The sequence below is a fragment of the Gymnoscopelus braueri genome (assembly GCF_963280865.1).
Source record: "Gymnoscopelus braueri genome assembly, chromosome: 13".
NCBI classification, from domain to species: Eukaryota; Metazoa; Chordata; class Actinopteri; order Myctophiformes; family Myctophidae; genus Gymnoscopelus; species Gymnoscopelus braueri.
Window position 1 is genome coordinate 36,742,325 of NC_137615.1, and position 22,381 is coordinate 36,764,705.

Sequence of the window (22,381 nt, forward strand, 5' to 3'; positions counted from 1 at the left end):
TGTGTGTGTGTGTGTGTGTGTGTGTGTGTGTGTGTGTGTGTGTGTGTGTGAGAGTGAGTGAGTGAGTGAGTGAGTGAGTGAGTGAGAGAGAGAGAGAGATGGAGAGATGGAGAGAGATGGAGAGATGGACAGAGACAGAGAGAGATGAGTGCAAGGGTGAAAGACCCTGAATTAATCAGGCCACGGCGGGACACAATACACAAATCAATCACCCTGTTGCTTATTGCGCTTATAAAGTTTCTTGTGCGCGAGGGACTCCAAAGCAGTGCGAAATAGCGCAGTTGCACAGCTTAGAGGGAACATTGCTTGTAACAAAAAAATAAATACATTGTATCCATTGGATCATAGGTTCTTTTTTCAAGTTCCTCCTACCTGTTGGGCAGCCAGCCTGGCCTGTTTCAGCTGAGACTCAAGGTGGGCCTTCACCTCTTCCGTTGTCTTCAGACTGCTACCAATCTTAGATGAGTCTCCACCCTGCGACTTGTCCTTCTCCACCCTGCACCACAGAGGGAAAAGGCATTAAAGGAGAAGATTCACCATTTTTCTGTGGATGCGCAGTTATTAATGATAGTCAATGCAGTAAAATTAAAGCAATAGAATCCTCACTGTGTAGTGAGTTCTCCTGCACACAAACCCTTACTGGTAGTGCACAGTACCAGTACCAGCCTTGTGCAAAAGGTTCTTAACACATTCCATGCCAGAGTTTAATATCATAATGTACTCACCAGTGACAGCGATTTTGTTTTGTTGTTTTTTAGTTTTTTTCACGTCGCCACAGACATCGCTAAATCCGTTAAAATTGCGCATTCAACTGTTTGTAAACACACAGGGGATCTGTGTGAAACGGCCAGCGAAAATCCGATCCGCCATCTTGAAGCTACAGCGGTTTCATCTAAACAGCGATCAGCGATGAGAAAAGCAACAACCGAGATATTCAACTTTTAGTTTCCGGTTTAGAGTGGAAGCGGATGGGATTCCGGATCCCGGATAATTCCGTTTCCGGTGGTGCTACAATGAAATGTGTCGTGGCGAACGAGGCCTACAATGAAAAGTCAACCTGTGAGTTTAAAAAAAAAAAAACACCACTTCGCGTATATCTACGCGACTGGCACGCTGCGCAATTAAGTAGGTTCGCGTAGATCTACGCGACTGGCACTCAATGTGTTAAGGGCGGAGGTGTATATTTACAGTCAAAGATATCGCTGCAGACTGCAGAATGGATGTGAAGGAAGATGAACATCCAGATAGTTTGTAAATTGGACATGTTACTTCCTTAATGTTCGCTCTGCAGTCATATAATGTTGAACTCTGCCTGTAGTTCTCGGTGATGTGAGAATACACCACTAGGTGGTGCTGTTACAACAGAGAAAACTAATGGTTGCTTATAGGAGTTTGTAGTATTCCATCTTTCTCAAACTTTTGCCAAAGTCTTTCTCACCTCTCTGCGAAGCCTCTGATCTCCCACAGTTCCAGCTCCTCCTCAGCAACCCATGACTCCATGACGATGGGTCCGGTCTGCTTGGCTGGCTCAGGCTTCTTGGGCCTCAGGGCGCTGGAGCGCAGGCCTTTCCTCTGGGGAGTAGGGGTCTCGGCTGAATGAGAGAGATGACGAGAGGTAGTAACAGAGGAACAAAGCATTGATTGTTAAAGCAAAACACAGCCACAATTCTTCAAACTGGATCAACAATGGCATTTTTTTTTTTATGAGAAAAATATTGACAAAATCTGAAAAATATTTGGCGAATATTCAGTAAATCGACTTCCTTGGCCTACTAGCAGAGTGCACTAGAACTTCTGTGCTGATTGGTGTTGTGTAGTTGTTTGCGAGATTAGCTATGGACTGACACAAGAATGCGGGGCACATAACGTACATATGGACGAAAACTGTTCTAGATGGCTTTCCCCTTTAAGCGACATGCAGTAAAAAAAAAAAAACTACCTTTAGGAGGAGTTTCTCTGTTGTGGAGGGGACAGATGATCTTCCTGATGCAGTATTCTGAACGGATGCCATAAGGCCCCACGTCTCGCCGTTTGATGATCTCCGTGGTGATGATGTCCGTGTCTGTGGTTTCTGTGGGGATATTCAAGTGGGAGATTAGCTTGGTAGAACAACTTACAATGATCAACAGCTCACAGATGAAGAGACCTTATGTTCCTGTGTACTGCGACACAACATAAGCATATTGGATCACTCTGAACCTGGCAAACATTTCTGTCATGTAATATTCCTGTGAGTTGGCAATATGTGTCATCAGTGTCACCAAATAAAAGAAACTAGAGTATGGCACTTCTCTAAACTTCTCTAAAAATTCATTGCTCACCCCTTCAAGGCCTGCTACACCCTAAAGCCTATTGAGTTTAACTATTGATTTCACTACAAACATAATGTATGTAGTATAGCCTAATGAGACCTTTAACATACCACTGACACACAAGTGCACACATGTTTATAAAAACGAGATTCCATTTTTGGCTTTAGAGTCATTGTTTGCCAACCACATCTCCGTATGAGGACTGGATCACAGTGTATGGGTCCTGATTGCAAATAGCTGATCAAGACTAATCTTTTAAGTGCAACTGGTTTCATCTGTGTACTTAGCCCAGACTATGTTTCTATGCAGTGGAGCCTCTGTAATATACAAGGAAAGCCACAGAAAGGAAAGGACGAGGACTCTGGGGTTGTCTGACCTTTACGTGAGGTCCCTACGGCAGCAGAGGGCTTCACGGCCATGTCATCCCACCTCAGGCAGGCCCACAGCAGCCTGAGCATGAGGCTAACTCCTGCCAGGGATCTCATCGTCTGAAGACGGTACCTGGATGAGAGACGGCGTCCATTTAATCAAACACACAACTATGATAAGTAGCACTTAGGTTGTATTGTGACTGACAACAGCACATTTAATGATCCTGAATACAGTGGATGTTTTGACATGTATATGAATGCTGATTGCCAGTCAATGTGGGTGAAGTAAGAATTTCAAGGTCACTTTATCATGTGTATTAATTTAAAATGTTTAGACTAAGAATGGATTCAGACTGTTGCCCACAGTTCAAGTGAAATTGCCAGGGACTATTAAACTTAAAAAATAGATTAAAAAAGATCAATTAGGGATTCATTTATTAAACATTTTATCACCCATTTTTCACCTAAATCCCATTGTCTTGATGTGAGATATTATAGGGTGGGGAAAAATACCCTGTCTTCTGTGTACATTCGTGACATCATCGGGCAGATCGTTTCGTGTCATCAACAACACAAAAAAGGGCATTATTTCCCACACTATATACGTACTATACAATCTTCTCACACAAGATGGAATTTAGGTTCAAATTGGGTGAAGTTTCCCGTAAGTATAAATTTTGTTGGCAATGAACGTGTTGTCTAATGTATACCGTATATTCTAAGTTATTGTAAATCAGGCACAGTGATGACAACCATATCATAAGAATAAGTATTAATAATAATGTCAGAATATGAAAGTGATTCTGAATGCATTCAATGATATTCAAAAGACCAGGGTTTTGCTGTGGCTTATTTTACTGCATTAAGGTAAACAGGCTTATAAGGAATCAATTCATTACACTAATGCAAACAGGTTTATGAGGAATCAATTCATTAATGAAAACAAGCCTATGCGTAACCAATATGTAACCAACCTCCATGTGATGCTATAAGTGGGCCTGGGGGAGGGGTAGGGCCAAATGTCCAGTGATGGCTTGGCGTTGTAGCTGAAGATGGGCACCTCTCTGATGCCTGCCCTCCTTGCCAGCCTCTTGAGGTCGTCGTTGGGCAGGATAAAGATGCTCTTCTTGCTGCTCTTGGTTACAAACTTGCGGTAGGAGGGCAGGGCTGTGCCCGAGCGCGACTTCTTGGACTTGGAGAACCTGAGGAGGGTGACGCGGTCGCTGGTGGAGTACTCCTTACTGACCGTCATGAAGGTGGCCACCGACGAGCCTGAGGGGCCAATCTTGGTGTCGGTGACTGTTGCAGTGATGACAGTTTTGGTCTCCTGGGAGACGGTTTCCCGGGGGGCCAGAGAGCTGCCCTGGCTTGTGGTAGTGGTGGTGGTCTTGGAGGTGGTGAGGGTGGCGATGGTACTGCCCGCTGCTGTGGATACCACAGAGGGTTTATTACTGCTACTGGACATCTCGCCGATCTGTGCAGTGCGAGTCTCTGTTGCCACTGTGGTGGTGGTGCTAGTAGTGGTAGTCACTTGGGTGACGGTCTGTACTCCTTCACCACTGCTACTAGTACTGCAGTTCTCTGTGCCGTTATTGCTAAGGCCAGAGGATGTTGATGTTGGAAGCTTACTAGACACCATCCCTCCGGTTTCCATGGGCATTTCCCGGGTTCCTGTGGAGTTCCCCATCTCTGCTACGTGGTTCTCCAGCCTGGGGATCTTGTTGGGTGGCTCGTGGTCAGAGTCTGAAACGGTATCTTGCGACAGGCTCCCGTTCATTAGAGATTTGAGAAGTTCTTTCTGAGGTTTGATCTCACATTGGACCTGGCTGGCCAGGCCAGGATTGACCTCGGGGTGAGCAGGAGCATCTTCCGCAGTTCTCCCATTCACCTGCAGAGGGCTGGCTTTGCTTCGGTCCACCTCCATGATCTCAGTTGGCCTCTGTCCACTGCCTTCCTCAGTGTCCTTGTACCCACGCTTCTTAGGGTTCTCTTCTGCCTGATTCACCTCCGCTTTGGGGGGCTTGTCTGCGCTTGCTACCGCTTCTGACATTGAGTCTCTTTTACCATTGAGATCATCGTTTGGCTGGGAATTCCCGTTCACCTCTTTATGGGCTAAGGCCACACCACCTTTAACCTGAACGGCGCTGTGCTTGGACCCTGCAGACTCTGTGGAACCTAACCTGATATCCAGGTTGTCAGTCTGAGTCTTTGTCTCTGTGTGCTCCTGGTCAAAGTCAAGCTTCTTAACCACACTGTCCTTCACCTGCAGACCCACAGCTTGCCTGTCCTCCACTTTGAGAACTGGTGCCGTCACCACTGGCGCAGGCTTGGCAACCGCGGAACTTTCGACTTTGACCCCGGCAGCAGAGGCCTTGGAAGCGGCAATTTTGGCCTGCAGGGTGGCCAGTCTGAGACGCTCCAGACGCAGCTTCTCCTCCAGGGTGAACTGTTTGACACGGCGCTGCAGCAGGCCATCTAACCTAGATGGCTTCACTTTCTTCTTGTATGCGGTCCGCAGCTGGAAGCCCTCACTGACGTTCACCACGTCATAGTTGAAGGGCTTTGTCGCTGCACTCTCCATTTGCTCTTCCTTCACGGGCTGACCAGCAGGTGGTGAAGGACCACTCTTCTCAACATTGTCATCTGAGACGGAGAGAGAGACGGGGAGAGAGAGCGAGAGAGAGACAGAAGAGTCAGTAGAGAATCTGGGCAACATCAATCGGAAGTCAGAAAGCACAGGTTACAAAAACTGAATTCTGACTAAAAAATAATTACTTTAAGAGTGACGCACCACAGAATGACATGGTCTAATGAGATACTTAATTGATTCCCGTAATCTACCTTTCTCTTCCGTCGAAAAACACGAGGAAGAAGCTGCTGTGCTTGGATTAGTCTCCATCTTTTCTACCGTCTTGTCTTCCATAGCTTTTTTCTCCGCAATGTTTTCCTCCTCTTCTATCGCCTTTACAGCCGGTCCCTCCCCCGATGACATTCTCTGTGAAGCAGATTCCTGTTCTTTATCTGCGGTGCTCTGAGTAGACGGCGCCTCCACCTTTATCGACTCCTCATTCTGGCTTGTGCTCTGGGCTGAGCTCTCCTTGGCCGCTTTGGCTGCTATGGAAGCACATCAGTAAGTCAACTAGGTCTGACTGCAACTAATACAATTTTAACAACATAAATGAAAAGAAAGAAAGAGAAAATGGATTTAAGAAGGAAAGACACAAACTTAATTGTTTGTTCATTGTTTCTACCAAGACCATTATACAATCATCATTTATAATTTATATTATTTGTTCATGTCTCACATGAGTGCTATTTCCCATTGTGGTGTTTTTCCATAGTTTTGATTGATATTGATATTTTGTAATGTAATGTTTCCTTAATTGGCCACTATGTTATAAGTATTGACACAGTTTACTCTAGTGACATTAATACATTAGTTCCTGTTCATGATTTTAAAAAGCCTGAACTTAAACAGTTATTTTGTTCATTGCCTGTGTTTCTAAGAGTACAGACATTATAAGAGCACATAGCACATATTAGAAATATTTATATGATACTGTAACCTCTGTGCCCAGAGTCACATTGTTTTCTATTAATGTACTGATTTATTTTCTTTAAGAAGCCATTTGTGTTATTTCATGTTATGGCTGGGGTGCATAGTATTGCTGTGAGTTGGGCAGTGATTGGCAAACCTCACCCAAGACTCACCCATCACTCTAGACTGATTGAATGTTTGTGGCACCTGGGGAGTGTGACTCTAGCAGTCAGGATTTCTATTGAGGACGGAATGTGCAGAAGAGTTTGAAGGGTGGTAAGAAAAAACTGTCTTGCCATAACTGCATAGACTGGGTTTGAGTTTGTTTTCTTTTGGACATTGGACTTGAATCATTTTGGGTTTTTTTGGACAGTGACAGGACACTTAAAGATCTGCTGAATATTTAATTTAGTGTAACCTTTTGGGAACTGTTTTGTTTTGTTTAAGAAAACATTGAGATTTGAAGCATTATTTTTTGCCGATCATTAAATTCAGCTTAACACATTGACTGCCAGAGTTTATTCATAATGGACTCACCCCCTTGCCAGCGATTTGCGTGTTTTTTGTTGTTGTTATTGTTATTTAAATGCATTTAAGTTTCTCTGGCCATGGTTTTAAACACATACGAGGATCGACCACCAGAGAGCAGCAAAATGACACCTCGATGACTCGCTGACTCACCCCCCCCACACACAGGCCAAACAGTGTATATGTCATAAACCGGATGTGACGTTTTCGACAATCTCTGATCGGGCTAAAATACGATGTGATACACGACACCGATGACTGATCGTCACCCAGACTAAAGAAAATAGAAGTGGAGCTGTCCATTTGTTTTTTTATACTGTGTGAAAAAACGTGTTTTAGCCGCATTAGCGCATTTTTCAAGCTAAAACCGGAAATCGGAAACGGAAATCGCTGAAATTGCTTCCGGGTGAAGCGGAGGTGACTGGGAAGCGAAACTGATCTCGGAATGTAAATAAAACAGCGTGATCGTCTATCAACCAAATTAAACATTAGGACGCAGATCTGCGTCCTAGATTACTCTGGCAGCCCACAGTTTTATCTAATAGGACGCAGATGCGTCCATGGCAGCTTATGTGTTAAGTTATTTGGTCATTCTTTTATTGATTGTTCTGAACTGACCCTCCGGCCTCCCTCATAATGCTATAGTTGGTGCTACAATTAATAGCGGTGCAACCGTTATAATACATCAATAAACCGATCATCCAATTAGTCAAATCAAATTCTAATAATATTTTGACCATCGATTAATTTATTATTGTATCATCGTTTCACCCTTGTCAACAAAGGTGTGCAGTGAACCAAACACGGTCAGCTAAGAAAAATCGAAATGAGTATTAGTGGAGAGAAAATAAAAAAGAGGGGGGAAAAAAACATGATTCCAGCTCAGCTCTTACCCTCCAGTGCTTTACGGTAGTTGACGTTGGTGTTCCCAGGGAGCCGGGGGACAAAGCGTGGCACGTGGGTCTTACTGACCCAGCTCCACCCTCCATAACCAGTCACTCTGTACTCCTCCCCCTTCTGCTTCCATACCTAAACACACACACACACCCAAAGAACAATGAGGAAGGTGACAACAATGACCCTTAAAATTATCCCATTTGTGCACTCTCAGAGTTAGATTAACACTCAATTCAGTCAGTCCAATAGTATTTTACACCCGGTGCAAGATGGCGCATTGCTTCTGACCATCCATTCTCAATTTTTACCTACCTGATCTTTGAACATTTCAACTCAAAAGTTAACCATCTCTTCAGGGCATGAAAATACAGCAATCCTTTCTTTTTTTTTTCTAAATTTTTATCCCGCGATTTTGTAACCCTATTTTTTACACCCAGTGCCAATTGTCTATGTAATCCTGGGCACTACCTTCCCTCTGCCAACCTAGGGAGGCCAGGGCCGAGCTCATGCCTCCTTCAATGCATGAGAGCCAACTGACCTTCTTATCACCTGACAGGGGAGAGTTTCCCTGGTTGGACGTAGCGCGTGGAAGGAACACGTTATTCCAACCAGTTCCCTTCCCCTCCATCAGGCGCCCCGGCTGGCCAGGGGGAGGCAATATAGTGACCAGGATTACTGCATGTTTTTGTGAGGGTACCTACCCTAGGAGACACGGGGAGAACATGCAAACTCCACACAGAAAGGCCCTTTCGCCAACCCCACCTAGGGTATGGGCACTGATGACGCGGAGGAGAGAACACGCCCCCAGCGCCCACAGCGTCCCCTGCGGTAATCGAACCCAGGACCTTCTAGCTGTGAGGCGACAGCACTACCGACTGTGCCACCGTGCCCCGTTACAGCAATCCTTTCTAAAGTTATTTTGGTAACAGTCAAATATAAATATATTGGGCGATGCCGAAAAAGAGCAAGCATGCTCAGCATACCTTCCATGGGTAAATAAATATAAATACACCTTGATATAAATAAAATAATACGGTCCCCACTCCCCACACTGGTAATATGCTCCCACTTGTTTATTGTGGATTAAATGTTTTGAATTGTACTTCTTCAGGAATCTCCTTTGTCAAGAGTCTGACCTTGACCGAGATATTGACCTTTTTCAGCCAAATGCGAATCCTGTCTTCAGAGCAGCCTACTAATCATTTGTGCCAATCATTATGGAAATCTGCCTATCCGTTCTCAAGTTACCATGCAAAAAACCTCACCTGGTGTTTGATGGGTATGGTGTACTTCACCCAGGTAGCCTGCAGCATTGTCTCTTCATCCTCCAGCTTCTTCTCTCGCTTCTTCACCTTTTCCTTATCATCCCGCTCCATGGAGGTCATGCGATGTAGCCTAAGACAAAAACAAACACGCAAAACCCGAACAAAGTAGATGTTGAGATTGAATCAGCAAAGTAGCTATGACTGCGGTTTGGCTCTTCAGCAACACTCCCCTACACAATGAGACCTTTTCACTCTCCTGGGAGCTAGAGTCCTTCCCGGGAGCAATGTGAGCTAATATTATGTGCATTGCTGCACACAGCAACAAATTCTTTCACATTAATTATAAAAGATGGAAAGTGACCAAGAAACCCAAGTTATCACTAGAACGGTGACTCCAGCCTTCAAGCAGAATAATTTAGACAGTTATTTGGAGCACAAGTAATCTTTTAATGTACCAGTTCTACATGCCACGTTAATATCAAATAACTGGATAGCTAAATACATTTTCATGTGACACATTTAAAATTGTTTGATTACCTTGTGTGTCCGAGAGAATCCTTCCACACTGGCAACATGACCACTGGTTTGATGGCACACTCCAGTATGGCCAGGGCCAACGCAAACTCCCTGGCCTTACTGCACATCTGGACTGCTTTGTTCCAGTTGGATCTGGAGAAATATACAAAGAAATATGAGTCAATAACAGAGTTGCAGACTTTCTTCCACTGTGTACTGCCACATCAGAAAATGTGACATACTGTAAGTTCTATTTTTCAAAGAGGGATAGGCCGTTCTGCAAGAAAGCTGATATTTTGCATCAAGTACTGTATGAAAAGTAATCTGCAAAATTAATGTATTTGTGCCTGTGAATGGTGGTGGGGGGACAAGTAGCCTCGCGTGGCCAGACTATATCATGTGGATATGAGTCTGGTGCTTCTATGAGGACGTTTTTTTTCCCAAGGGGCGGGATCAAAATAATGGCTCTGGACGCAATTGGTTAGACCTACAACCAACTACCAATTACAGTCTCCCATATTTGAATACTGGGCCCTGATTGGTCACCCCAGACTTCGGGAGCAGGAAATGGATTCACAATGGAGTGCGGCCAGACCCAAATCGGGTAATTTGTTTTTGCACTGGCAGATTCGTCTGGTCCCAGGCTAGATTACAAGCTTAGCTCAAAAACCACACTTGGAAAACCACATAATTTCAACCTGCCCAGTTCAATACAGACAACAGACATTGTAGGCAAAGCCTTCTCTCTCTCTGCCTTCAGTTTCCTGTCTCTCTACGATCCTAAATCTAAATAAAGAAAAAAAAACAACAACATACTAAACCACTTAAGCCTTATACTTCGGCTATTCTAATACCCAATCTACAAGCTCACAAGGCAATGAAGGCATCATATTGTGATGTGTTGTATATCTATTTTCAAACAATTGTGAAAATGATACATTTCCGCAGCCTATAATGACATGCCCAAAGTAGGGACACCAGGGTTGAAATAGTTCAAAATGAAGATGGCTTGGGAATGTTTGTGTAACACTGTTTTGCTCCTACCTTTCCCCCCATCTATCTCAAAGAAGACCACAGAAGGGCATCAACAAACCACTGTCTTAACCACATTGTCCTTTCATTTCCTTGAATTATTTTTATGAATTTCTTATTTTTTGTGCAATGGGTTGCACCTGCTGTAAGAAAAGTGATATATAAATCAAGTTTCATAGATTGATTGATTAACCCTGGCATAAAAAAATATATATGTATTTAAAAAACGTAAAACAAAAAAAAACGTTTTTTGTTTTACGTTCTTTAAATACATATATATTTTTAAAGTATCTACAAGCTCACAATGTGTCACTTCTTGACGCTGCTATTTTAGCTATTTCTCTCACACAACAAAGCATATGGGGCTTAAGTGGTATAAAAAACAACAAGATACCCCACCTGTGTGCTGCCCAGTTGGGGTGCATGAAGGGCCCGGGGACATTGCTCTCCAGCTGGATGATGGTGATGCGCAGGGTGGAGGTCGTCAGTGCCCTGGAGCCGTGGATGGAGCCGTTCCACTTAAACTCGGCGGCCGAGGTCAGGCTGAACTTGTGAGACAGGTGGCGCCTCTTGTCGTGGTCCTCGCGGTGCTGGTGCTTGTTGAGGGCCAGGACATTGGTGCTGTACTGGTTATGGTACACTCTGTATTTACCCTCCTGGCCCAGCTTGAACAAGTTGTTCATGCTTGCCTTGGTCGCCAGGTCTCTTTTGATAGAACCAGCACGGGAGGCATCGCCATCGGCGCGTGTGGGAGAGGACTGGAGGAAAACGGAGAGACAGGATTACACTGAACTGTCTGTGAAGAGCATCGTCAATATTTGTTAAAGGGGATTTTCTCTGTCTAAAATAGTATTTCTATTTATTTTATAATCGACATGAATCCTTTGCAGAAAAGCCACCAATAGTGTCTTATAGTGTGATACAAACAAACATGTACACACACGCAGGTGCACATACACAGGCCACGCATTCCTCACCTCTTTGCTGCCTCTGGGCGTATCATTATTTGACTCTCGTCCAGCTGCCGTTTTCTCGCTCTTAACCTTCTCATGTTGCTCTGCTGGTCACAGAACACATATGATTGATTCATACACTGGGACAATCGGGCCCATTTCATACAACATGGACCCCTGTGATTTTTTAAAACAGAGGTCGGTCTTTCTTCAGGTTTACCTGTGCTATCCTGGCTGGCGGTGGAACAGGAGGATCTGTCGGCCAGGTCCGGCTGGTCTGGTCTCTTGAGGGCCACAGTCCCAGGCTCCCCGCTGCCACCATTGTTCTCTTCTGCCGGGCTCTGCTGCTTGCTCTGGGCAGGGGGCCTCCCCTCACTGCAAGCCTCTGCTTCCACATCTTTATCTACAGAGGAGAAGATGGGAACGCCTGAAAACATCAGTTGAAAAAAAAAAAAAAAAAGGATATCAAGCCTCAGGGGGCTGGGATCGGAAAATTAAAGCATGCGCCATTATCACTGCCAGCAGGGCTCAGCAGTGTAAAAACTCCAGCTGTGTGAACCACAAAGGGCAGGAGATGTGCCCACGACAGGGAAGCTAGGATATGAGGGCTGACCTAACCGGAGTCAAAGCACCACACCTCTGAAAATGTGTGGAAAAATAAGTCTGTGAGCAGATGCCTCACCTGCTCCTTGATGATAATGCACAATTAGCATAGTTCACCAACAAACCGCTTCATCAGTAAATATGTTTAACCCGTTCAATCCGGGAACGCATCTGTGTCATTTTAGATTTGAGTTATAACCATTATTTTATACTTAGATAGCAGGTCTACAAGCTCATGCTACGAGCTTGTAGATCTGCTATTTTTGAAAAATCTTGAACAATTGCGCAAATATTTGAATACATAACATTATTAACTTAAATCTTTGCTTCTGGGGGGTCCCTGGAACGTCATATTTTGATGGGGATCGGCTAAATACATATAATTTTGGGTGGTCCTTGACAAGAGAATGTTTGAGCACCACTGATATAGCAACAATAGTTTTTCAGAAAAATGAAGACATTTGTTGAGACATTTGACAGTTACAAATGTTCGCTTTTGAAAGATATATATAGATTTGCACAAATCTTCACATAAAAAAAAATTGCAGATCTTCAAGCTCGTTTGTAGCTCCGCTCGCTTGTATATCTGCTATTTTTGAATAGCCAAAGAAATCTAAAATGACAGATGCGTTCCCGGGGATTGAATGGGTTAACGGACAAATAAGCGCTTTGGTGGCCCAGGAGGCCAGATAATACTAAAACTCCTCTAGCAAGCACAACCTATACAATCTAAGCACAAGCTGTGCCCTTATTGTGATGCAATATTAAGACAGCAGCTCTGCCCCCTATTAGCTATTAAAACAGAGAATCTTGCACATCCGTGTACAATATATACAAGACTTTGTAGTGGAGGTAGCCAGCACGGCATCTGGCCATGGAGCCTTTTATTCCGGCAATGGTAAACCAGTCTATTTCCCCACAAATTTGGAATGAGAAGAAGCGGCTGGTTGTGAGTGACCCGAGTTAGTGTGGTAGACCCCTGCCAGGGACGCTAACCAACATCCTGCCAAAAGCTGCCTTTTCAAATAATCTGAGCACAAGAGACTCGAGGCAGGGTGAATTATGTGGAGGATGAAACCAAACAAGAGATGAATGCAGCTAGAGAATGAATAGAGCATGTAGGTGGTAAAATGGCTGCTCAGCATAACAGCTGTGGCTCAGTGCTTACAGTAGGCCGAAACACATCTAATGAAACTGAAAATAGATAGCAGCAGCTCAAGGTCGTGGTGGAACAACTAAAGGGGAGGAAAAAAGGTCCTGCTTATCCAATTAGATGTCTAATCAAGATGATAACAGATGCACTGAAAAGAGAAGGGGGGGGGGGGATCTAGAAAATAGTTTTTGTAGAGCTAAGCAACAGAGACATAGTAAAACAAGATGGGAGAACAGCTATATATCAAACTAAGCAGTAAACAAAGTTACAAACAAACCCAAATACAACTGGAGAACAACAACAGCCAGGGCAAGAATGTGACAATATGCATGAAATGCTAAAACATCACATGGTAATGTACTGTGCAACACGCGTTTATATTATATGTGTGTTAGAATCCTGGTTACTCAATACTTTTGCCAATGTGGTCTTTTAAGAAACGCCATGTAAATGTGAAAACTGGTTTCCTTTTCCATGGAAAGGGACTGAAAAGTAATCAGGGAAAGACAGCTAGATTTCTGCTGGAGAAACCAGGATACTTGGCTATGTATAGGCTACCCTTATCCTGGATTCTTAAAAAAGGTTTTTAGTACCTTATCCCAGACCCAGACTGTTAAAGGGTTTTTTAACACATTCACTGCCAGGGGACTACCAGCATTTTTAAGCATTCCGACTAATCTTTCAAGAACCACAGAATATTTATCTCCAGTATGATCGATCCCCTGGTGGTTGCTAATCACGGAGGGTTTCACTGTGCTTCCGTGAAAACAAAATGTCATTGCGACCTCCTGTTCGCTTGTTATACCCTGTTGAAAATAGCATGTTTTGCCAAAAATACATAGTAAAACACAGGAGCCGAGATACAGAATATTTCCCAAATACTTTAATCAGGAAGTGAATGGAGCAGTAAATCTTTGGATCGCATTATCTCCTGGTTCTGTGTGAAAAACGGAAAAAAAACCTGGACCTTAATTTTGTCTTCACCCATTTAGACCTGAGGCCGATTCTAAAAACGCCTTCTAAATCCTGACCTAAGTTTTCTGAAGAACTTCTAATTATTTAAACATTACCAAAAAAATGATGTTGCTATATACTGTACATAGCAACAACAACCCCAAAAGGGGTTCACGGATTGAAAGGTATAGTTACGTATAGGGGTTTCCAGTCTAAATGGGTTAAGACAAAATTAAGGGCCAGTAGGTTCAAAGCCTCTGGCCCCTCCTCTTACTACTATACTACTACAGTTTGGAGTAATTCATTATTTACATAAAAACGGTATTACTGAGAAACATCTCTTTTTGCAGAGAAATGGCTTACTAAAGTATTGGTCTCAAACTCTATAGCTATAGACAACAATCAAGTTATTGTGTGCATGGGGAGGGGGCGGGGTGTCTGATTACTGACCAAAGCACATACAGTAAACTGGTGTTTGAGTAACCAGAGAAACACAAAGCATGTAAAGACCATTGACAATTTCCTGCCTTAAGCATAGTACTCGCAGTATACCGGTTTCTTGTGAGCAAAAAATGTAGCTGAGTGCAAGCAGGCAGATGAGGACAGACGATGCACACATGCAGCCCAACAGGAAGATGTGACATGGAGATTGGGGTGAACTAGTGAATAATCGACTAATCAATCGACTGACAATGTAGCAAATAAAAGGTTTAATGGCCCTGTATCCTTCAAAAAAATCTATTATGTGCCATTTATAACTTCAACAAAATGTGAATGTTTCTCTTTTTCCATTTTATAATATGAAATATTATGTTTGTCTACAGTATGAAGATATTAAGCAATTTCAGGATGTCTGTTTGGGCTTTCAGACAACTTAATAATAATAAGATGTTCTTTATTACCTTCATTTACCATCATTGTATGGTCTAAATGTATCAGATTAATCAAATAATCAAGAAAATGAATGACAGATTCATCGATTATGATCATTAGTTGCATGATGAGCAGAATGAGCACAGATGCATTATGGGATGGCTGGACAGGGGGTTGGGGCTGGACAGGGGTTGGGGATTTATTTGTACATTTCCCAGGTACCTGTCCTGTCCTGCTTGGGGCCAACAGAGGACACCCCACTCTCCTGGCTCCCAGTGGGGGTGGGCTGGGTCCCCTCAGCGGATTCAGGGGCCTGGTCTTTAGAGACGGCTGAGTCCTGGGAGGCCGAGCCAGGCTTAGGATCAGAGGTATCGGCCTCTTCTCCGGGAGGGGGGAGTTTGACTGCTGTGGTACAAGCAAGTCACACTCAGCACCAGAGTCACCTCACGAGTACCATTATACAAGTTCTGTGCCTCTGTGGTGCTAAACAAACTTCATACAGCCCTGACACAGTCCGACAACAAGGACTGCCAGATTGCACCGGGCATGTAAGAAAAGACAGATCTTAAAAGTCGTTCAGTGTACAGTGGACTTGCTTAACCCATTTGCACCGGGTAAGTATCAGTGTCATTTTAGATTTCTTTGGCTATTCAAAAATGGCAGATATACAAGCTCAAAGAGTGGCACCGAGCTTGGCGATCTGCTATTTTTGAGTTCGAGTTGAAAATGATTTGCACAAATATTCAAGATCTACAAGCTTGTAGCGCGGCACTCGGTGCCACGCTATGAGCTTGTATATATCTGCTATTTTTGAATAGCCCAAAGTATAAAATAATGGTTATGGCTAAAAATCTAAAATGACACAGATGCGTTCCCTTAATGGCTTAAAGACAGTCAGACAACACATCATCCAGCTCCTACCTTGTGAGCCAGTATCTTCCTTGGAGCCCGGCTCTTTGTGTATTCCACTGTCTGACTGTGAGGCCAACTCAGAGGGCATCTCTTCTGTCTTGGCAGGGACTGCTGCTGCTTGCTGTGCCTCTTGTTTGACCTTCAAACTAGCCATGATCTCTTCTACAAGTAAAAGAGGGAAAGAAAATGTTAACTGAAGTTGGAAGTAGGCATTTATCACATTTATGCCATTTGTTTAATTTAACATTTACTTAAATGTTCTTAGATTGGGGTGCACTAGCTGGGATTTGGGGGGGATGGGAATGATCTCTGAAAAAAGCATCTACTCAAAACAAGTTGAAGTAGGCGTCTCAGGTACGAGGAAACAAACAACCAGGCTTAGCAGTTGCCTTTCCAAATTGTTGGACAATTTTAATTACATAACTTTTCTGAGGATACAAAAATGTCCAAGAAACAACATCACAAAGAATGGAAAAGATTATTTTTAAGCTGTTCATACGTATTGTTTTGTGATTATTTACACATAGGATAGTAGAGAGACAGGAAGCCGAGATACAACACATCTCTGTCCATAATCCAACCAGGGACGTTGCAGCTATGTGGTCAACACACAATGCATATTTAGTCAGATAATGTAATGGTACACCCCAAGAATGGTATTTTTGACTAGTGACAAGTCAACGGCAGAACTTGCTGTAACAGAGTTACCCTTGCAACATTATAGATGTCAAACACACATTTAATATTTCAAACACCTCATACATAAATATATCCGTTATGAAAATGACTCTCTTTCCCGCCACACAACATCTGACAGAGGAATCCAAAACAAGGAACTGGAGCAGAACACAGGCCTGCATCTGATAACATGCTGCCAAGAACATTGTGGCTCATGGTTTAACCCCTGAATGCCAAATCTGTCCAATAGAAATAGTTACAAGAATCTATGAAATATATAATGATAGGCAGGTGTACCGCGTTTAATCTACAGTGTGGAAACATGACCAACCATTACGATAAATCTTGAAATGGCCTGGAAAAAAAAAAGAAGTGTTTGGCTCTAAAAGCTAACAAATGTGCTTTCTTCTAACCAGTGTTAGAAGTTATTTTTTCATGTTCTGAAGAAAGATTCAGGGCAGCATCTGACATTTCTGTGTCAACTGTCAAAGTAGCAGCACACTACCTGAGGGGAAAGGTAGCCCTGCTATATGGAGCTTTTATAGAAGCCAGTACAACATGTGTATACATGCTCAGTCATATATACCCTGGTCTAATGTTACAGTCATATCAGAGACCTATCGTCTTGTAGAATATAAACTACATTTATAAGCATTGTTGCACAACAAAATACAGGGCGACTTGATTAATGATAGACAATGATTAAATGAAATGGAATAGTAATACCTTCTTCCACAGATAATACTAAACCCTCATAAGGACATGAAAAGGACACAAGCCTATAGTGAAATACTAATAGATTGTGGCTGGTGAGTTTTTCAAACTCAAGGGGCATTTCACCACCAGTCATCATCTTGAGGTCCATTTGTGTGCTAAAATTCTTGAAAACAAAGTATGCTCTTCCCCTAGGCAACTGTGGATGAAACCATTAGCCTTCTGCCTTGATTGGAATTCACTAAGAACTGTCTATTTCTGGCTTTATTTAGATGAGACAGAAGAGACAGGAAATTGAGGGAAGTTACGTGTTGCATTTCCATCCCCGAATTTCCTGTCTATAGCTGGAATCAAATGAGGGATGTTGCAATTATGTGGTCGGTGCAGTATCTGGCCAGCTACCAGGCATCCCACCAAGAAATGTCCAATGGGTGTTAGATAAACTGCCTTTGGAAGCCTTACAAAATCAAATCATGTGTATATTGGGATCCACATTTGGATCTCAGACTTCACGCGGGCAGCCTGTAAACGTCAGTCATCTATGAAGTCAGTTGTCTATGACATATCTATGACTCCAAATTTGGGCAATAAAAAAAAATCCTTACATCATTCCCACCTTGCTCTCAATAACAAAAATAAAATTATAAATATGCCTGTACCGTTGATGGCGTTGAGGTAAGCCTTGTTGTTTCCGCGGGCCTTGTTGGTGAGGTCCTCTGTGATGTCCATGTGTTTGTGCACCTCGTCCTTCATCTCTTCCAGCGTGGCGCACAGGTCCGCCTCCCAGTAGGTCTTGTCCATGCCGTCCAGCAGCTCGCCCAGCTGAGCCTTGGTGCTGTAGTACCAGATCTTTTTCCTCTCCTGTTCCCCCTCCTCCTCGCTGGGAAAAGAGAGAAGGATATATAGTGTGATAAATACAAAAAGAATCTCCTCTGCCTCACAAATCAAACATATATCAAAATCAATAAAAGTAAAACATAATTAAATGGGATCTATTATGCTCATTTCAAGCGATTATATTCCTTCTTCTGAGACTCCACTAGAGTAGCTTTCCATGATTCACAGTTCACAAAAATCCAACATAATGGAAATAAGGAAAAGCATAATAGGTCCCCCTTAAAAACAGCCAATGCATTAGACAAACATAAGATGTTTGTTTATTGTCATTGTATTCAGCGAAGGAAGTATTTGGTCCTGGTATTTTTAAAGAATGATTAAGACGAGAGTGATTGCAGTACTCGAACTATGAACTCATAAATAAAACACAGCTTTACACAAAGTCCCAATTCTCCCAACAACAATCGTTTTGGTTTGTACTGCAGTCAAAACAAGATTATTTTTGGCTTTGGAAAAAAAAGAAAAAAAGCTGCTTCAGAGTGATATGATAAAGGAACAAAGTGTCTCTCAAGAGGCAATCCTAATTCCCAGGGGGGAGTGAGGTACCATCTTGGCACAGGCAGTAAGCAGCAAAGTGCATGAACCTCACTTAGAACCTTACTTTTTTTCTGCATTCCCACTGTGCTTGCATCATAAATAGCCTCCTTAGGGAGCATGGACTCTCGTGAAATGCTTATAGTGTAACGGTGGTGGTGGGGGGGATATGCTTTGCAAAGACAAAGTTGCCGTAAAACGAAATTATCTTTTAATGTCGTTGCAGCAGATCACCAGGCTATGGATAAAAGGAGAGTCAAAGACAGACAGAGCTGTTAAGCCTCTTCAGAAGTTGGATTGATATTCTCCTGGTGTAATAACAGATACAGATATCTCCATATATGGGCATAAAAGGGACACAGGTAGACAGACGGCTCATTATGTAAAAAAAAAAAGAGAAACTCCACCATCAGGTAGTTTCCCTTTGCAAAGATGTACTATAATAGTGAGTGGAGTTTTGAGCAGATAGATCTGCAGATAGATCAGCCAGATTAAAATTTTTGCACCTGGTTTAGTCACCAGGTGACGTTAGAGAGGAACTACACACCCCATTTAAGCTTGAACAAGCCTCCTTCACATGTTCAAAAAATTTATTTGAGGTGAAGTCGAGGACTTCTCCCAGAGTCTCCCATTCACATCGGGTGCACTTGTTTAAGGATGCCCCCAGTACCCAGTCACATGATAGGCGGAAAAAATGTAAGGCGGAGTATGTTGCAATAATCAAGTGTATAAGCGGCAAAAAAAATGCACAGCATTAAAAACAAATGAACATCTGTTATCTATTTGATTCATCTTCCGCCATGTGGCCTTTTGTTATGACTGAGAAGGCTGCTTTTCGCTGCTGGTTCAGAGTAGTCAGGTAAAGTCAGGTCTCTGCTGCTGGATGGGACAATTTTAAATCAAGTACGAACTCTATCCAGCTGCTAAGTCAATGCCCGGAGCCCTTAAACGAGTGCACCCAATGACAGCCAAGACGGTATGACGATATACTCCAGAGGTGTATATCGTCATAACAACGTCCAGAGGCGTATATCGGCAGAACAACGTCACAGAAGTTTTCCATTTTTTTTAAGGCAGAGCTGGGCTACTGTGATTTGCGACGGAAATAGGCCGTAACAATGCACACTTGCAGACTGGGACTAGAAACAATTGCTATCTTACAAAATGGTCCTGACCTGTACTCAGGTCAGGACCTTCACTTACACAATGATCCTTCTGTTGAGGAACCAGTACTGCCTTTGGTGGCGGTCATACCCAATGGGCTCCTGGCGGATGTAGGGCTTGTTTTTCTGCATCGCTGTTACACAGTCTGTGACGCCAGGCACCTTGTGCGCCACGCAGATCTCACACCGCCACTCGTCCTCCGGGACCACCTGCAGAGGTGGTTTCACGCACTCCAGGTGGTAGACGGCTGAGCAGGTCTCGCAGCACAGCAGATCGCCCAGGCGGTGGCAGACGCGGCAGTGGTCATCGGACAGCACCACCCCCTCAGACATCAGCTCATCGCGGGCGATGTTGGTGGTGAGGAACTGGTCGACCAGGAACTGCAGCACTTTGATCTTGCTTTTCAGTGGGCCATAGGGGTATTCGTCCACCTCCTGGTAGGGTAGGACGTGGTGATACTCACGGTCACTCTCACAGTACGCCCGCACCACCTCGGGCCACGTCATGCCGTCGATGAAGTACAACGTGGAATTAACACTGTCCTTGAGGTCAGCGGGCCCAAAGGTGGTGTTGGAGGTGTCTTCCTCACGCAGGATGACCTTCAGCAGGGCGATATGGGTTTCTGCTATCAGCGTGCACTGCTCCTGACCCATCAATGCCGCACAGAAGTCCTCAAAGCGGAACGGGGAGAGACGCAGCACTGTGCCGAAGTTGCGCAGCACCTCGTAGATGGAGGAGACATTGAGGAGCTCCTCGCTAGGCACCAGGAGATCCTCGGAGCACTCCGGAAGCTCAAGAGGCGGAATCTCCTTCTCCTCCAGGATAGGAGTGCGAGGTCGGGGAGCCTGTGACTTCCTCCTCCCTGTCGGATAAGGAGAGAGATCAGCAAACCATGATTGAAAGACAAATATCCATATGACATAACTGAATTTAAGTACAACTGACATTGTGTTTACAAGCTACAAGTGATCCATATTGCTATAAGGAGGAGAATGTTATGCTTATACTTTTATTCATGAACTGTGTGACATTCCATAAGATTCAATCACTGTAATTTACAGGTTGATACAGAACACATGGCCAGTGTGTGGTCAGGTAAATGTGACTCCATCCTCCATGTATAGTCAGCAAAAATAATCAGCTATTACTAGCTAATAAGCGAAATTAAGAATGCATTATATTATTATAACACAGCTCTCGCTTTCTAAGTGTTGCAGGTGACAAAACAATCCCCATGCTGTCGGCGAATTAATGCGTTGGACTGTTCGAACTTTAACTTCTGTCCAAATGCTGCAAATGATGCACATGCTAAGCTATTGAGTTAGCTTCGGTGCTGTCATCATTTCACGGAAGTTCATTTTGCGCCATTAATAGTTCAATTGTGGTCATGGTTAACAACTAGAATGTGTTATGTGTGGGTATCTGGCAATATATCGTGCACTCCGCATATACATCTATAACGTTACGCTGTTACCTAACGTGTTCCTATTGCCGTCTGCAGGATGCAAGCAGTCAGCATGAGCTAACATTAGCAGGCTAGCAGTTAGCCGTTAGCTCTGAATGATAATTACCCAGATTGGACAGTGCATGTGCTATAGTAATGATGCAGGTACAATAACACATCATTTGGACAGAGGTTCGTGCCAACGAGACAGCGCTTGCACACTTTAACATTATAATTCCACCTTGCAGCATTCTGGAGTTGAGACTGAGGCCTGTGTTTGTGGAATTCTCCATTTTGAACAATACAGTTCCCTGCATTGTCAATATATATATATATGTAACAGCTATTAAGCACACTGGGCAACGTTTTGGAGGTCCACCTCATTGCGATCAGGGGGTGGATCATCATCATATGTATTTACCCGGAGTGCCTTGGCTCTTAAAGCTGCTCTCTGTGCAGCAGCTAGCAGCATCCCCATCCTCCTCCTCCTCCAGTAGAGGATCATCCAGGCAGTCGGAGTCTTCCTCCTTGAGGGCCTCGTCCTCCTCTTCCGATGCGGGCTCTTCCACAAACTCTTCCTCCTCCTCGGATCTCAGGCTGACGGCATCGTCGTCCTCCTCGCTCTCGTGGTCATCGTAGACCACCGCTTTGGAGGCAACCTTCCTCCGCCTTCCTCCACCACCACCACCAACGCCAACTCCACCGCGACCTCCTCCTCCTCCTCCTCTGCCACCTCCTCTGCCTCCTCTCTTTCCCCTGCTGCCCCGAGTGGACGAGCCCGGTCCCCCTCCTCTCCTCTTGCCGCGTTTAGGCTTGGAGCTTTCCCTCTTGGGACTGGTGTCGACGTCCTCGTCCCCGCTGTCCCCCCTGGGCCTGGCCTTCAGGGTGTTCCTGGGTCGAAGACCTCGCACAGGTGGAGGTGGCTCTTCCTCCGATGATAGCGGTTTGGGCGGCCTGCCCCGTCTCCCTCTCATGATAGGCGAAATCTAGTATTTCCTATCTCAATGTCGAGCCGATCCGCGGATACGAGCGAAAGTACGATC

General features: G+C 44.1%; 1 protein-coding gene across 6 annotated transcripts in view; it reads right to left on the reverse strand.

Annotated features, from left to right (window-relative positions):
- Positions 1 to 22,381, reverse strand: part of bptf (bromodomain PHD finger transcription factor) — a 37,101-nt gene that overhangs the window by 14,588 nt on the left and 132 nt on the right. For 2 of the 6 annotated variants that reach the window (XR_013934345.1, XM_080447500.1), the window contains exons 1-17: positions 21,760 to 22,381; positions 19,934 to 20,756; positions 17,959 to 18,179; positions 15,917 to 16,069; positions 15,218 to 15,400; positions 11,633 to 11,839; positions 11,437 to 11,519; positions 10,859 to 11,217; positions 9,449 to 9,580; positions 8,912 to 9,041; positions 7,643 to 7,778; positions 5,525 to 5,797; positions 3,658 to 5,326; positions 2,689 to 2,813; positions 1,940 to 2,071; positions 1,439 to 1,592; positions 373 to 496 (exon numbers count right to left, since the gene is read on the reverse strand). The exon at positions 21,760 to 22,381 is cut by the window's right edge and continues 132 nt beyond it. Coding sequence is in view for 5 of the 6 variants with exons in the window: in XM_080447500.1 (XP_080303626.1) it covers positions 373 to 496; positions 1,439 to 1,592; positions 1,940 to 2,071; positions 2,689 to 2,813; positions 3,658 to 5,326; positions 5,525 to 5,797; positions 7,643 to 7,778; positions 8,912 to 9,041; positions 9,449 to 9,580; positions 10,859 to 11,217; positions 11,437 to 11,519; positions 11,633 to 11,839; positions 15,218 to 15,400; positions 15,917 to 16,069; positions 17,959 to 18,179; positions 19,934 to 20,756; positions 21,760 to 22,312 (5,457 nt within the window). In the remaining variant the exon portion in view is untranslated. The remainder of the gene's footprint in view (positions 1 to 372; positions 497 to 1,438; positions 1,593 to 1,939; positions 2,072 to 2,688; positions 2,814 to 3,657; positions 5,327 to 5,524; positions 5,798 to 7,642; positions 7,779 to 8,911; positions 9,042 to 9,448; positions 9,581 to 10,858; positions 11,218 to 11,436; positions 11,520 to 11,632; positions 11,840 to 15,217; positions 15,401 to 15,916; positions 16,070 to 17,958; positions 18,180 to 19,933; positions 20,757 to 21,759) is intronic. The other 4 variants (XM_080447502.1, XM_080447501.1, XM_080447504.1 and 1 more) reach the window with 4 other exon arrangements.